The sequence below is a fragment of the Chlamydotis macqueenii genome, chromosome 1, assembly GCF_036417535.1.
Source record: "Chlamydotis macqueenii isolate bChlMac1 chromosome 1, bChlMac1.mat, whole genome shotgun sequence".
In the NCBI taxonomy this organism is placed as follows: domain Eukaryota; kingdom Metazoa; phylum Chordata; class Aves; order Otidiformes; family Otididae; genus Chlamydotis; species Chlamydotis macqueenii.
In genome coordinates, this window is record NC_141556.1 from 68,977,664 (window position 1) to 68,994,368 (window position 16,705).

General features: G+C 41.3%; 1 protein-coding gene across 1 annotated transcript in view; it reads left to right on the forward strand.

Moving 5' to 3' along the window:
- CACNA1C (calcium voltage-gated channel subunit alpha1 C) overlaps positions 1-16,705 on the forward strand; it is a 446,904-nt gene that overhangs the window by 367,078 nt on the left and 63,121 nt on the right. Inside the window, exons 28-29 of the mRNA XM_086755747.1 lie at positions 140-298; positions 2,643-2,753. Of these exons, the coding sequence (XP_086611873.1) occupies positions 140-298; positions 2,643-2,753 (270 nt within the window). The remainder of the gene's footprint in view (positions 1-139; positions 299-2,642; positions 2,754-16,705) is intronic.

Consider the following 16,705-nt stretch of genomic DNA (forward strand, 5'->3'; position numbering starts at 1 on the left):
TGACCTAAGAGAAATTCTACCAAGCATTTTCATTTCAGTAAAAAACTTGAAACACATTTTGTTTTTATTATATTTGGAGGTAGTTGACCAACCCTGTATTTTGTTTTTGATTTTTAAATCTACCCTGCCTCTTTCACAGCGCCAGTGTGTAGAATATGCCCTGAAGGCCCGGCCGCTGCGGAGATACATCCCTAAAAACCAGTACCAGTACAAAGTTTGGTATGTGGTCAACTCCACCTATTTTGAATACCTGATGTTCGTTCTAATCCTGCTGAACACCATCTGCCTGGCCATGCAAGTAAGTAAGCAAGCAGAAAATCTTACAGGTGATGAATTATTAGACTTTGTTGGGGAAAATATAGAAGTGGTCAAGGTTGAGACCTACTTTCACCTTCACACCGTGTATTGAGAGAGAAGGGAAGGGACATGATAAAAACCACTGTACCGTGTTCACTCCTGATGACATTTAGTTAAAATGAGGAATCTGCCCCTCCTCCTCTTCCTGCTAATTTCTGGCACTTTCAACAGTTCTGTTTTAACTCTTTAAAAACAAAAAAAAAAACAACAACAACAACAAAAAAAAAAACAGTTATATCACAGAACAATTCAGTGGCCACTATAATAACAAGTGACTTCTCAATTCTGACTTGTCTTCTATGAAATGCAGGAATAAGCCTGGAACTGCCACTCACCTGAGATCTGAATTTTAAATTTGGAGCTTTTCTGTGTTAAAAAGTAGAGAGCAAGTATTTTGGCAAACAAGGCAACCAAGGAAACTGGGGATAGAGGGTAGTATCTCCTTTGTTCTGTGTTAAGAACCATAGAAACTGCCTAGAAAGAACCTCTAGAGGCTGTATTGTCTATCCCATCACCTAAAAGCCAAATCAGCTCCACCTGAAGCATTTCTTGATGGGTGTTTACCTAACTTTCGTCACTACTGATGCTACTGATAGCCTGACTGCCCACTATGCTGTGCTTTCATTTTCCTTACTGTGTGAAAGTTTCCAAATATCTAATCTGAATTCACCAATGAAACATTTGCATCTGGATTTAAAAGAATAGTACCAACTGCCCTTTTGACCTTAGCATCCCACCATTACATTTTCCACTGGATCAATCCCAGTCTGCCCGACTTCCATCCTCCCCTCAAAACTAGCCTCAGTTTCCTATCACTCACTAACAGTCTAAATCTATATTCACAGTCAGTTTTCACCTTATTTTCTCTCACTGCCTCCAGTCCAATCTCACCGGATTTCTTGACACCACCCTGCCCCCCCGCCCCATAATTTTTCTTCGTCTGGTCTAGCTCTTTATCATCCCTGTTGAAAAGACTGGCTCTGCTGTCTTGCCCAAGGTACCAACAGAAGAGTGAGGCAGCATGAGCACAAGGAAGTGCTCTGCTCTCAGCTGAAGTATCTACTGCCCTGATGTCATAAAGCAATAGAGAGAAACTATTGTGTTTGCCCTGAAGCTTTGAAGCATGCTCCGTTGCTGTGACAATGGTACATGCCCAGGGCAGGTAGAATTAGAAGTTGTGAGATATTTGTGAGCCCACAGGCAGCACAGCATCTCTGGAGATTGTAGGAAGTCTATGTCAATCTTGAGAAACGTACAGGTGGCCAGATTTGGGTCAAACAATGTAAGGGACAGCAAACACGAAAATCGCACTCCAGTAAAAATTCCAAGTTTTTAAGCAGAATCCTGCAGGTACTAGAGTCTTTCAAGGAAAATGTTACAAGAAATTTTGAAAATGCCTTGATGATTAATTTTTCCCTGGCCTGGCTTTCAGCTGCAGCTGAATTGTTTTAACTGAAAGTCCTGTAAATAAATCACCCTGAGCCAATGCAGACTGTGAACATTCATCCCATCTGGTTAAAGTTTATCAGAGTTAAGCAACTACAAATAGGGTCTTATAACATGAACTGGAAGATGACCTTAGAATATAAGGCAGTGCAATCAGTCTCGAGTATAATGATCTGGAAATAGGGATATGAAGAGGGAGATGGTAACATTTGCAGAAGACACTGTTTGAATTAATCAATAGAAGACAGAGAGTAACTTCATAAGATTTTAATAAAGTTAAGTGAATGGGCAGCTTGATTGCAAATTTAATTCAGAGTTGACAAATGCAAGAGAATGCATATCGGAAAGATATGATTTGAGCTGCTCATGTACTTTGCAGAATCCTGAATTAAGTGTAATTACTTGGGGAATGGCTTGGTATCATTATGAACAGCTCAATGAAACCCCTGTTCACTATGCAGTACTAATCAAACAAAAAAGTAGTCCAAGTGTTATGGAAGGGTGAGATAACAAACACAATTGGAGACTGTCTTGTACCATTATGCAAATTTATAATAAGCCCTCAACTGGAATGATAAGTGCCATTTTGGTAATCCCCACTCAAAAAGATTTTTTTTTAAACAGATAGAAGATCTAGAGCCAGATGGCAAAAATGGCTAGAGGTATGGTAATGCTTGTCTGAGAATGGAGATGAGAATTCTGAATTGAAAAAAAAATAGAGCATGCTGGGGTTTTCTTTAGAGAACCTCATTGTGAAGGGAGATCAGGAGGGGGCCTATGGATTCCGAAGTAGCTGATATGTCCGTTCCTCATGCTGCTGCCGGGATGCTATTTTTCAGCACTACGGTCAGAGCTGCATGTTCAAGGAAGCCATGAACATCCTCAACATGCTCTTCACTGGCCTCTTCACTGTTGAGATGGTCCTGAAATTAATCGCCTTCAAACCCAAGGTAGGTGCTATAGGCATAGAGTTTCCTGGCCTCTGTGTGTGTGTGCATGTGTGCGGGGCAGCTGTGAGGAGAAGGAGGAGGTAAAACTTTCTGATCTTTTACCCCACCAATAACTGAGCTGGACAGTTGCTCTCTGGATTGGAGTCTCACATATATTTAATAACTTTTTCACTGGAGAGTAGACACACTAAAAAAAAAAAAAAAATAAGGCAACACCTGCTATAATAGGGACGGTTCCTAGTTCTACGTTTTCATGAAGTTATAATAGTGACACTATGTTAAGGCTATAACATATTTTCCATTCTGAATGCTATTCTAATGCTCTCTCTGACTTTCCTTCAATAAAGTACATAGCATCCCATGGTTAGTCTCCTAGCCCAAGTGAAATTAATCAAGCATGACTCATTTTGACTTGCAAGTTTTGGGGAAAAAAATGTTTCTTCTGGGAGGACTATATCTCAATGATAATTTAAATTACTTTAGTTTTGGATTTAAGACTTCATTGATAATATTCAATACCCTAGCAGGTCCTATCTGAAAGTATTGTCCTATCCATTGTGCCATGGCATTCTGCTAGTATAGCTGCATCATGGGGTATGAGTATAACCTACAAGCTCTTCTGACTAAGTTGGCACAGCTGCTGCAGGACAAGGACAAAGATTCTGACCTCACGTAATTTAAGATTACACAAGGCTTTCCTCTTTGGGGTTTAAATTCAGTAGTGTGTCATAAGTAGTGGAATCCGGGTACCTAAACAGAGGTATCTCATGCCATTTCATACCTTCAGTGAAACCTTAGTACATGGAGTTGTATCTTGAAGGATACATTGATACATTTGGGTTGGCAAATACTGTCTGAAGTGTCAATTTTGACATTGGTAAAGGTGAGAACAATCATGTCTGACAGTCATGCTTATCCTTCATGTTAAACATTTAGGACATAATTGAAGTTAAGAGCTTCTTGTAGCTCTAACCTAGCATTTTTCTCATCCTTGGCTCAGAAACTTTGCTCTCCAATTCTACTGAATTTGATCTTACTTTTTCTTGTTAACTCTGTGTTGACTTTTCTCCTACCTAGCCCCTCTCTTCTTCTTCCACAATTTCTAGGATGACTTCTTAGAAGAGTCTTTTTTTTTTTTTCCTGTGCTTAGTATCATTAACCTTTCTCAGATATAGTTCTCTTGAAAGTTAGGAGCATCTTGTGCAGTCCTGGTGAAGAATTGATTTTTTTTTTTTTTTTTTTTTTGTGAAATCTCAAACACTGTCTTGGAAAATTCAGAAGTATCATCATCTGTTTCAGAAGGGATTGTAATTTTTAGGGGGAATCTACCTTTCACTTTTGAGATTTTGCCATGTCTATTAGCAAGCAAATCTTCTGGGACTTTTAAAAAATATTATCTGCACATTATATAACCAGAAATGTGTAATGTTCTTCTGATTTCATGGTTCTGCTTTACAGGAGACCCTTAACTTTGAGAAAGATGAGGTTCCCAGCAGCATTTGTTTTGAAAATCTAGGGAAAAAGTTCAACAGTTAAAATATCGATCTCTGTACATATACAAGGAAGGCTTTGCCTGACATGGTTGCCTTTAACAGTAAATAATTCAACTCGATGATTTTGGAGGTCCTTTATTTTTCCTATGTCTTACTGTCCTGTATTCAATCTTATTTTCAAGTTTTGCTGTGCAATGATATATCAAACAAAATCAACTGAGGGTAAACGTGTATCCTCTGGATACCAAAACATTGGAATAGATTGCCTAAAGAGATTGTGGAATCTTCATAATTTGAAGTTTTAAGATTAAGTTAGGGGAACCTTTCAGTAGAAAGAGTTTAGGAATGTATGATCTGCCTTGGGACAAGGGAAAGGACTAGACTATCTCACAAGGTTCCTCTGAGCCCAGTTTTCTATGATTCTGTAATTTCTGAACTAAATCCCCAGCTATTACCCTATAGTACAAGTGACAATATAAAAGAAGTTTTCCTTGTGACCAGAATAGTAGAGTATTAATAAAGTCTTCTCAACTAAGGATCAGATGACAACCTCAGGTTGGGTCCTGTCCATCCTGAAAGAATAGCCAGCAAAAAGAATAAATCTGTTTCAAATCCTAATCTGGCCTGTATGCCAAAACCAGTACTAACTCTTAAACTGCTATTTTAATTAAATAACTTCAGGAAACTAAACAAAATTTTTTAAAATGGAACCACAGGATTTACAGGGAAGAAAAAGAGGAATGAACTTGTGAAAACAACTAATACAGCAGAAAGACTTGCCTCCAGCAGTCTATTCACACTGGATTCTTTTGAGAGCCAGTTCAGTGACTCAGGTTTGGCAACATCAAAATTCCGTGTGTAACTTGCCATTGTTCAGTACAAGGGTTTGGCCTGCAGCTTTCATTCCTTGCTCCATATTGACTCAACCTGCTCTGCGAAGAAGGAAACTTCCTCTCCCAGATGACTATTTGGACTGAAGTGGGCCAACACTGGCAGGCACAATCTGCTTCTCTTTAGGTTGCACATTGGGATTGAAGCTGGACTTGCCTAGAATATGTTCTGATGTGTGAGTCTCCCAGCATGGAGAAAGTTGTTACCTCAGTCCTCTGCTTGGCCAGAGGTTGTGTCCTCCTGTCATTCAAGGTATGAAAACAAACTACGTTTGCAGATGGAGGCTGTCAGCAGGAACACCAGCTGGAAAAGTCCAAAAGGATTTCATTGTCACTGGGTGAATATCACTACAACACAGTCACCATCTTCTCTCGCCTAACCAACCAAGTCCTGCAGACAAAGAAATGAGATGCTAAGTGATATTAGTGTTCCCAGATGTGAAATGGCAAGCTTAGATGCTCATGAGATCTCTGAAGACAGATTTGTCTGCCATTTCCTGAGCAATAAAACACAAACCAGCCTTTGTTTAAGCTGCTTTGTCTCATTTTGAATTTGTGCCCAGCCATCACTCTTTTCTATCTGAAGGGTACCCTAAAATGAGGGAGCTGTAAGCTTTATGGCTGATGACAAGAAAGCAGGAAACTTGGATAACTGAAGGTGTTGTGTCCTCGCCTTAACGACAAGCCCCAGGAGAGTGTGGCAGGCTGGAATTGAGCACAGAACTCAAGCTGGCAAAATTCACTCCCTTTTCTCCAACCTCGTGGTGCTTAACTGCAGCTAACCTTCAGCTACAGCAAGCAGTACAGTAACTGACTTGTAACTCTGAAGCAGCTGGCATGGAGCTCTCCCTTGCACGGTCACTTCCTAAAGGCACCTTGGAATGAACGGTCTGCAGTAGCCACAGAGGATCACGGATTTCTCCATCTGTGCAAGGCAGAACAAGCTGCTATTTATTTGTACCTTTACCAGGGAGAATTGCTAAGGGAACTGGGACAGGTCTCTGAGGTACTCAGAGCTGCTATCGCCCTAGCTTCTTACAGAAGTCATCACAGGGATGTGCCCATGCAGAACAGCTTTGAGGGAAGCTTGGAGTTCCTAATATGCAGAGTTCCTGCAGCAGGCAGTGGTGTGGCAATCACTGTTGTATAAGGTAATATAATGCACTACAATGCTACCCGTGTATTACATGTGTAACAACAGAAAAGGTAGCAGTCTCTGACTGAAGAGATTTTTTACTCTACCCAGTTCTTATTTCTTCACTCCTATTCTGTGAGGAGACATGTCCTTCTTATTTGCTGCTCTTGATATTCAAGATTAAAAAAGCAAATGCAGTCAGTTGCATGGACGTTAAATAGGATCGCATATGTGCCTGACTGCAAAGAATCAGCGTGGATAATCCAGCCCTGCAACAAGTTCTTTTGGTAAGAGCAAGGATTTACTCATTGAAAGGCCAGCTGTAGGAATAAGGATCCAAGTCTGAGTCAGTTCTCATCTCCTAACACTTACAGAAAGTATGTGAAGGGGGTAGAAAGACAAGGGCTTTCCTAACTAAACATACCGTTACTGTTGAGATTGATTGCTCTAGTCAGCAAGTCCCTTTGATACCTGTCCTTTTCATTGGCCATCTTCTGTGAAGAGTGTTTTGGTTTGTTTAGCCTCCAAGGAGGCTATAGAGGAGGGAGGGGTGTTAGCTGGAGGAGCTGCTGCTGGTATGGAGAGTGCACGCCAGGCAGGGACAAGGCCAGCCGCTGAGAGCCCCACACGTGTTTCTGTGTGGTGCATTTTCTGGAGGAGGAGATCAGTTATCCCAGGTTTTTTGCAGGGTTAATCTAAGCACTGTGTAAGACAGCTCATCTATGTCTGGTGCAGTCTTGACAGAAGGGTGTGCTAACAATGAGCAAGAGGGATTTGGGATGATCAGGGCTGCTGATAAAGCAAGCATCCACTACATGCCCTGCATCTCCTTGCAGAGTATTAATGTGCTGCTCTGAAGCAAAATTCCCAAATGGACCTGAGTGTTTGTCTTGGCTAGCACTTATAAACTGATTCAAGACTGGTTACTTCAAAGAGACAGACAGTCTAAAAGTAACGCTGTTGAGCCAAGGCCTTTTGCTGCTTTGTTTTTCTAATTTTATAAATTCTCCAGCCAGTCTGGTGAGCTATTTTCCAGTTCCTGCATGGAGCAAGCTGCTGCTGCTTCATGCTTTTTCCAGAGAAAACTACTAAAGGGAATGAGAGGTGCTGTGCTGTCTGGGGTGCTCACAGTTACCACCGCCCTAGCTTCTTAAAGAAGAAATCCACACAACAACCAGTCCATGAAGGACCAGCTGCTCTACAAAACGTGCCTAGGGTTTATCTTTTCAACTCAAAAATGACAACTTAAAATTCCTGTTCATATGAAGCTGTGCCATCTGTCAATGTACGTGCTAATGTGGGGATGGATATTCCTCCAGGAATTTCAGATCTTTCTAGCTCCCTGGAATGGGCTGTTTTACTGATGAACTACGTCTACTTTTTCTTTCAGGAAACATTTCATCTATCCTATTATTAGCAAGGGCAGGACTACTAATCTGAGAGCTATGAATTTTCTACTGCTGTCCCTGTCATCTCAAACTAGGAAAGACATATCAGTGGAACTACTCCCATGCATAAAGTAAAGCACATGTTCATCTATTTTATCAAATAAAGGTATGCGTGTGGAAAGGGAATCTTGGGGATTTCCTCCGTGGAATAATGACTATCAGAGACACTGCAGATCACAAGTCTATTCCATTTACGAGACACTGTCAGCACCTTTCTTCCATGGGTGTTTATGGATGTTACTTGTAAAACAGGCTGTAGCAACGCCATCTGTCCCGCCTCAGATAGTTGATTCAGTTCCTCATTTATCACTGCTACTTTACTCCAAATTCTTACCATTCTTTAATATCATTTTCATGTAGCAGAGTTCACATTTCCATGCACTTTTTCAAACAATTTTCACATTCAGTACAAGGCATATAATCCAATGCAATCCCAGGAAGAGCTGTGACCCTCTGAGTAGTGAAAGTCATGAGTGTTGCCGATGGTTATTTCTTAGTCTCCATTTACTGATGGATCTCCATAGCCTCAGTGTTTCTTTCTCCTCTGATGTGTTTGCCTTTCTTTATTCCTCTTTAAGCTTCTCTCAGTCAGCACTTATCATGCATTTGATGCGCTGGTATACTGGTATCACTTCTCAAACCTGCAAAATGACTCATCTGTTTTGGTTTTTTTTTTTTCCCTTTTTACTAATCCATTTTTAGTACATTTATGCCTATAAACAGATCTTTGAGCAATCTCTCCTAGAGTCACACTGGCTGCGTCATACTATTTGCATTCTTCTTTCTTACCATAACCATAATCTGTCATTCTTTGGTCAGGACAGAGGCTTCAGCATTTTCACAAACAACTGAAATTTCTATCCAATCGATCCCCTTGCACCACAGAAACAAGATTGGTTAATTTTGGAACTCTAATACCCGTGTAGCTTAGGATGCTGCGCTGGCATCATTCATGACAGTATTTTATTTCTCCAGCTTGTATGGAGAAAACAAAGTAAAGATATTCTGCATTTGTACAAGAATATCAGGAAAACTGGTTAGAAGTGAGTGGTCTTTTGCCCAGTGCTGAAAAACAGTTCAGGTTCATCCAACAGACATAGGAATCATATTTAGTTAAAAATCACGTGGTCTGGGATGAAGAATGGTAGTTGAGTGTTGTGCAAGTGTAAACATGAGCCCATAGTGCAGGCAGCTGCCTCCCTCTCATGGAAGCCACACAATTCTCATTGTCAAATAGCTCTTACTTCACAGATTTTCTCTGCTGGTTTTGACAGGTTCCTAACCTAAGTAGTCATCTGAACGTTTCCTTTCCTCAGCTTCAGTATTAACCCTTTCTGTTTTGGAGGGACAGTATCTAGACATGGCGCATTTCCTGACTAAGTTGTCCACCCAGTGTGATAGGAAGGGCAGTCTCCAAGCAGCACTCTGCATTTGGTTGGAACAAGTGTTTTAAAAGGTGAAAGAAGAGGTGAGAAAGCTAATATATTTCAGGATCTGTGGATGGGGAAAAATATACCTCATTCAACAAAAAGGAAAAGTGAACACTGCTTGATGTTAGGTAAGAAATAGTGGCCATGGAGAGAAGTAGAAATAGTCAGGTAAGAAAGTCTGTGAGCTGAAGAAAGCAAAAGAACTGAACAAACAGAAAGAGCCATGTCTGAGGGAAGAGGAGAGAGAAACCAAACTGGAAGGGAGGAAAAGACATATACAGATAATGGAGAGTGGAGTGGACAGAATATCCATAAAGGCAGAAAGAAAAAATATAAACTGAAGACCCTGAAAGAGGTACTAAAATAAAGAAAGAAATGATTGGACAAAAAAATATGCAAGGAAAAGAAAAATAGAAATAGGGCTCAAAGGAAAAGTAAACATGGAAGGAGATTTTTAGAAAATTAAAAATGGAATTAAAACGCATAGCTTTTAAGCTAATGAACATCTTTTTGTGCTTCTACATTTTATTGAAGTTCCCTGGCAGACATCCCAGGTCTCCATGTACAAATACATCAGTATCTCAGCCACAGAGCCTCCCTCTGTACTGTCTCATCAGAATAATTTGCAATAAAAGCTAGGTGCAATGTATTTCCCTACTTCTGTGGATTACTCTCAGCCCTGTTGCAGAAGACATCAGCATGTTTCCTCAGAAATGTTTTCCTTTTTCACTCCATTTTTTGAGGGGGAGTGACATCTGAATGCATTGAATATCCCTCTGGATCTTCTGTACAGCCAGTAGCCCAGCTGGAATTAATCCCAGCTGCTCCGATAAACCCAGCAGCCATATGACCAGAAATCCCTAACATCTCTGTAGTGCACGACCAGACACTGCACTGTATGTGTGCAGTCAGTCCAAGGATCTCAAGGAATTGCTGAATCAGGGTCAGGGGTGTTTGGAAATACACTAGAAAAGGGGAAAAAAAAATCTTAATCCGTCATTAATCATTCCTCTGCTTTCTCTTTTCTCTGATTACCTGTCTGCTAGGAGTTTCATGCATTTTGCATAGCATACATCTCATGTGGAGATTTGACCATACGGTCTTTCATGTCCACAGATCTGGGAGGGAGATTGAGCCTCTTTTCTAAGCCCTTTCTGCAGAAGTAGCTAGTAAGAGTACTATAAGTCAGAAGAGCATGTTTAGGTGACTTTGATGTGAAGAAATACTTGGGATAATTATTCTAGACATAGATGATCAGGTGATTCGAGTCCTTTATACCCATCAGGGGGTTGGAACGGAGAGTCACCAGGTAGACTTGCTCCTGGATGCTGCTTGCCTGACAGAATTTCTATCTGCTCGTGTGCCCAGGAGAAAGAGGAGAAAAGAGAGGCTGAGTAACTGAGCCTCTTGCAGCACAGTCTGTGCCACAGCGTTCTCACAGCAGCTCAACGCTGAGGCTCTCATAGAACATAGAAGGGCGTCCCACTAGCCAAGAGCCAAAGCGGCTGCTTTTGTTATTCCAGGCCTTAAATTGAAACTACTCAGCAGTCTGTGCTGTCAACGTGTTACAAGGCAATGACATTAAAAGAAAGAGGAACCACATCCTCGTGTTTGAATGCTGGCCCATCAAGTTAAACAGTATATCTGGTGTAACTGTAGAGTCTCAAACAACAAATTTCCAGTTAGTACAGAAAAAGAAAATTTGCAACAAGAACGGTCAGGGATGAGGTTGGTTTAGCAACAATTTCCACAAATGAGGAGTCGGCAAGCAAATAGCTGTCTTCTCTGTCATGTGGAAGTACAGGGAATCCTCTCTGATACTTCTAGATTTTGCTGAGTTCCTCACCAGTTCCTGAGCGTGCGTGGGAGAGCAAGTCTGGCCATTCCTGACACTTTGAAGGAGAAGAAAGTAGTGCCAGACTGAAGTTTTTCTATTGTGCATATGCTTATATTCTGACATGGCATAGGCGTAACTCCACCTAAACAAGTCATGCAGTGTGAAAAACATTGGGTAGGTGAATGTAACAGAAGAAACTAGACGGATGATGAGAAATGGAATTTCACAGCAAATTCTAGCTCATAGCTGTAGTTGATTCTGGGTCAGGAAACATCAAAGTCTTCTGAACACAGGTTGACATCCTGTATGAAGTATACTGGTCTCTTTCCCATTTCCTCATGGAAAATGTATGGTGCTGAAAGGCATGAGCAGAGTGGATCTCAGTTGGTTTCTTTGTTGATGCCTCCAAAAAAGAGGCCAAGAATGAAATGAGTATACAGAACAAACTTCCCTCTTCATGCAAACAACTTTGTCCTTTCATGTTGTGGTGGAAGTAATTGGTGAGGGACAAAAAGGCTGTTTGATCTGCTGCTTCCCATGTCCCATTTCATTGTTGAAATGCAGGATGTTCTCCTTCTTGGAGGATGAGGCCAGCGATTTTCAGCACACAAATAGATCCTCTAATTGCTCTGCAGAATGTGTGAAATTTCTAACACTGACCAGGCAGAGCTATGCAGTCCTCTAGCTTTCTGGAGGATCAATGGAGAATTCAGTAGGCAGGAAAAAAAACCTGTTAAAGAAGCTGTGTAAGGGCTTCAATGAGAGAGGACCTTTTACTTCACAGCAAACGTACGCAGAGAATTTGCATATTGCTGCAACACTGTGACAGATTTATTTTCAGTCTGGCACTTGGGGGTTTTAATGTCATTATAAATGATCAAAAATAATGATATGACTGCACAATGCAACAGTGTGGGAAGTACTGTATTAGCGATTAGACTTAATTATTTAATACAGAAAATTATTCTCACAGTGTTAAAAGCCCAGTGGGATGGTGAACTGGGGTCTCATTCACAACAGCATCGACAGCGTCAGCAGCAGCATGTAAAGGGAACAGTTCCAGCGAAAAGGGACTTGCTCTCACTCTCAGAAGAAAAATCCCAACCCTCTATCGCTTCATGTGAGGTTCTCACAGATGTGAATCTTCTCTTCGCGTAAGAATGATACCAGATGACAGACGGTGATACAGCCCCAGTTAAGAACTGTTCATCGTGTTAGAAAATAACATTTCCACTGCCAAACTGTTACCTTGCTGAGGTCTCAGAGAGTTGAGTTCTCTTCTCTATTGTGCATCTGGCTTTTGTAAGACCTTGGAAACATCAGTTTTCTACATTTCTGCTTCTCCAAGTGTAAAATAAGAGTAACCGTCCTCTTTTGGAAAGTTATGATTGATACATTACATGAAAGTAAGCATTATTTTATTAACTACTCTAATCCTTATAAAATCAAGCCCTTGCTGAAAATAGAGGTAACTTACCAAAAAAAAAGAAACTATTCAAAAACCTATTGTTCATACCTACTGGCCTCTTTCTAGAAGATTGTGCCTTTCTTCCAGTGAGTACTCACTATCCACGCAGCAACCATGTCAGAGCAGTCCATACTCTTTTCTCATGGCGCATATGGAGACAGAGAAGCTGTTCCAAGTCCAGCCCCATATTCAGAATGCTTCTTCACCCATTACTTGCCACTGTCTTATCTTCCCACAACAGTAAGTGACTCTTGACTCTGAAAGATGTGTCACTTCTGTTCTTACAGGTTGAGTTTTACTTCTCTTGAATCATTTTTCTTACAGGTTGAGTTTTACTTCTTTTGACTCATTGTTCCCTGGACCAGGATGTCAGTCCAGCTTTAGAAGATAGACTATCTTAAACAGCAAAACTCATCCTTTTGCTCTTTTCATAGGACTGTTCCCTGTTGCTTTTTTGGTTTATTGCCTTCAACGGTTATTTGTTGGCTCTCATCAAGACCTGCTTTTTCTAGACCTTGCAAGCTCTTTGAGCATTTACAGCTTTTTCCCAATGGAATTTGACAGCAAAATTCTCACGGAATGCATTTTGTGATAAATGATGTGTTCAGACATAGCAAGCCATCTATGTCTTATTAAGTTCTCAGTCTTTCCAGTAAGACTGATGTTGATTTTGTTTTTCTTGCCTAGAACAAGTCCAATTTCTGACTGCAGGGCAGTAATTGTTAAGTGATTGCAATGTAATTACTGTTCATGAGGAAAAGGGCCCACCTCCTCACAGAGTATCACTGTTCTACAACATATCTGTAGGAAAGTCAGGAATGTTTCTCTTATTTCCTAGGTGGACAGCAGAATTTATAAGATAACTTCCTGTTACTCTGCCCCCGTTTTCATGTATTTACACCAAGGAGGCATTAGGCAATACTGTTCTGAGGCATTACTCACTCTCCCTTCAAAGGCAGCTAAAAGCAATCCAGGCCAAAAATGACATCAGGGTCAGGTAGTTGAATCATCCAGTTTCAGCATGTTTTACTGCTGTCATTTCCTCAGGCCTTTCCAGCATGTTGCCTTGAAATACGATCTTTGCCACCTCTAAGAGGTTCTTCCATAAGAAATGCTTCCATATTGCCTTTGCTATGCTTCTTTCCCAGTCTTTGGAGGACCTGGGACCACAACACTGCACTTCAAGCCTTCCATGTGACTGAGAGCTTGTGTAGTCCTAGCCACTTTATAGTGAATGAAATAGAGAGAGATGTAAGATAACTGTACAACCATGTAGGTGGGTATGGAGGGGCTCATGGGATCATCTAGAAAATACAATTCTGGTAGAATGAATTGAGTTGCAAGACCTGGAAATGGGAATTCCTAGTTCACTGGACAGGTAGGATAAAGACTTTTCTAGGCATGTCTCCTCAGCATTGTCAATTATCAGTAGGCATGGGGAACGTAAAAAAAGGTCAGTTGTGACGCAAGAGATTATATGGAACATAGAATCATAGAATGGTTAGGGTTGGAAGGGACCTTCAAAGGTCATCTAGTCCAACCGCCGTGCAAGGAGCAGGGACATCCCCCACTAGATCAGGTTGCTCAGAGCCCCATCCAGCCTGGCCTTGAATATTTCCAGGGATGGGGCATCTACTACCTTTCTGGGCAACCTGTTCCAGTGTTCTACAACTCGCATTGTAAAAAAATTTTTCCTAATATCCAATCTAAATCTACCTCCCTCTATTTTAAAACCATTACTCCTTGTCCTATCACAACAGGCCCTACTGAACAGCCTTTCCCCATCTTTCTTGTAGGCCCGCTTGAGGGCCTGTGAATGTTTAAGTTTGTCAAGTGATGGCTTGGGGATCTTGGTTCAGGCAGTGGGATTTTTTTTTCTTTTTTTTCCTGTGATGGAGATACTTGTCCACTAGAAGCACAGGTGAGAATCATAATTCACTTTTGCACCTAGAGGCTTTCAAAAATTAAGCAGAAGGTGGTCACTTTTAACAAGTAACAAGCTACCCCAGATTTATACCAGTGACCTAGAAATAAACATTTGGGGTCTTTTTCCAGATCACAGAGCCATTCAAGTGCTCCAGGTCCTTTGTTTATGCCAAGCAGAGTGTCCAGTATGTCCAGGCAGGCCTTCAGACCCCAAGGACACCTGTCTGCTTTCACCAACGTACTCATTGTGAGAGAGAACGTGAAGCAGAGTGAAAGAGGATAAAGGAAAACATCAAAGTTATTAAGCACATATCTTGGTCTACAAGTTGGTCTTATTTTATTATGGAATAAGCAGAGAGAGGCAGGAGGCTTCTTCAGAACCAACCAGACCTTTGGAGCAGTCCGGGGAACTGAAAAGCTCCTCTCCTCAGTCCCTGCCTGCAGAAAGATTTGACGGAGTACTGGAAGGCCTTGTGCAATTCCCTGCAGCAGTGACTCATTACAGCAACTGGTAGGTGAACTGCAGGGAGCCTGTGTCTCAGGATTAATCCATCAATGGATGAGAGCTGATAGATAGTATGCAAATAGATGCTGTTTTCCTGCAGCCTGTCAGGAGCTCCAAGCAGCTGCATCCTCCACTTTATTCCTCCTCTATTAGGTTCTGCTAATTTCCCTGACTGCTGTTATGGCTGAATGGCATCTTAGCATAACAGAATTTGCATCTGACACAAATCTCCATTTGGTGTCAGGAGCTATTGTAGTTTTGTCACATTGTTCAGGATACCTGCGAATCACTCAAATCCGCTGTGAGAAGGTACGCCAACAGTCACAGTGCTGTGTAAATGTCATTTGATTTGCTACTGTTTTCCAATGAAACTGTCCCTTTGTAAAAATACTTTCAGGGAAAGCCTCTTTTAGTGAAACCTGAGAACTGACTCTCACGGCTCCAAATAGCCTGCAGTGTTTTCAGAAACAAATTAACATACTAAGCAACCATCAACCAAACTAGCAGTTCATCTCCTTTTGCAAATCCCCAGCAAAGTCTGCTTTGGTGCCCTTTACAATCAGCAGGAAATTTTTGCTAAGGAATCACACTGGATATCAGGGTATCAGCCCCTTTCTCTCTGTCCTGTATACTCTTTCCAGCTGATTAAGATTGATGCTTCTTTTTGTTGATTTGACTTGCAGGTTTATTTCAAACAAGTGCTAGCAAGGTTCTGCTGTAGTTTTCTTTCCTTTTAGGCTATGTAGTTATCTATATGTCTTAGTTTCTTCTCCTTGATGCTTCATTTCTGTATTCAGACATGCATGCATGCATGTCTTTCCTTTTTTTCCTATGACATTGCAGCATCTTCTTCCACTGGGGACCATCTGGCCTACATTCAGATCCCACCCAGTGAATAGCCTTGACCCTTGTTGTCTCTTCATCTTTACAGACTTTCCTCTCAGAGGGGTTTGTTAAATTTTGCCAACCACCTTGTAAGAGAGGGAAATGAAAACCTGGGACTAAGCAGATAAATAACTGCACATCAATTAACACACAAGTGACCCTGCATCTCCCAGAGGACTGGATGCTCAGAACCCATCTGGTACCATGACTCAGCAGCACCCTTTCCCTGAGGATTTCTGTGCTTCAGTGTAGATGCATAGCTCTCTGGCCACCACACCTTCATATTACGGGCATCGGGTGACTTTGAGCTCAGACCTTTAGATAGACTCCAGTGGGCAATTTCCCCTGCTGTTAATGAGGCTTCTTAGATACTGCATTTAGGATCTCATATGCACAAAACGTAAGAGAAATGGTCTCTGGAGATTTCAATGACTCCACGAGTACCAAAACAAACCTCAGCTTCTTTGATAGCTAATCTCAGCAACTAGGAAACCTAAAAATGATTGGCATACTCATTCTGAAATGCTACAATGTCTGCTCCCTTGCACAAATGAGATTCCATTCCAGTCAGCTACTGCATATTTATGCTCAGCCTTTCATTAACTTTCTGATCATGTGATGATACCCTATCCTTTGCTACCTTTGGGGAAATTAAAAAATGGGAAAAAAAAAAAAAAGTGCTCTAATGGTGGGGCTATTTCATGCTTCCTGAATACTCAGTCCAATCCTCCTGGTCTCTTTCTGTCCTCCTTTCTCCCCAAAAGCTTCATGGATCTCTAAAGACATCCCACAATAGAGGGTGACTACCATTCTCCAGTAAGCCCCTGGGGCTGCCATTATATGACATGTAATTATACAGCTAAATCAGGGTCAAGCATCTCCCTTTAAGGGTAAAATCTGGTATTACACTCCAAATTCCTGTATTGCAAAAACAA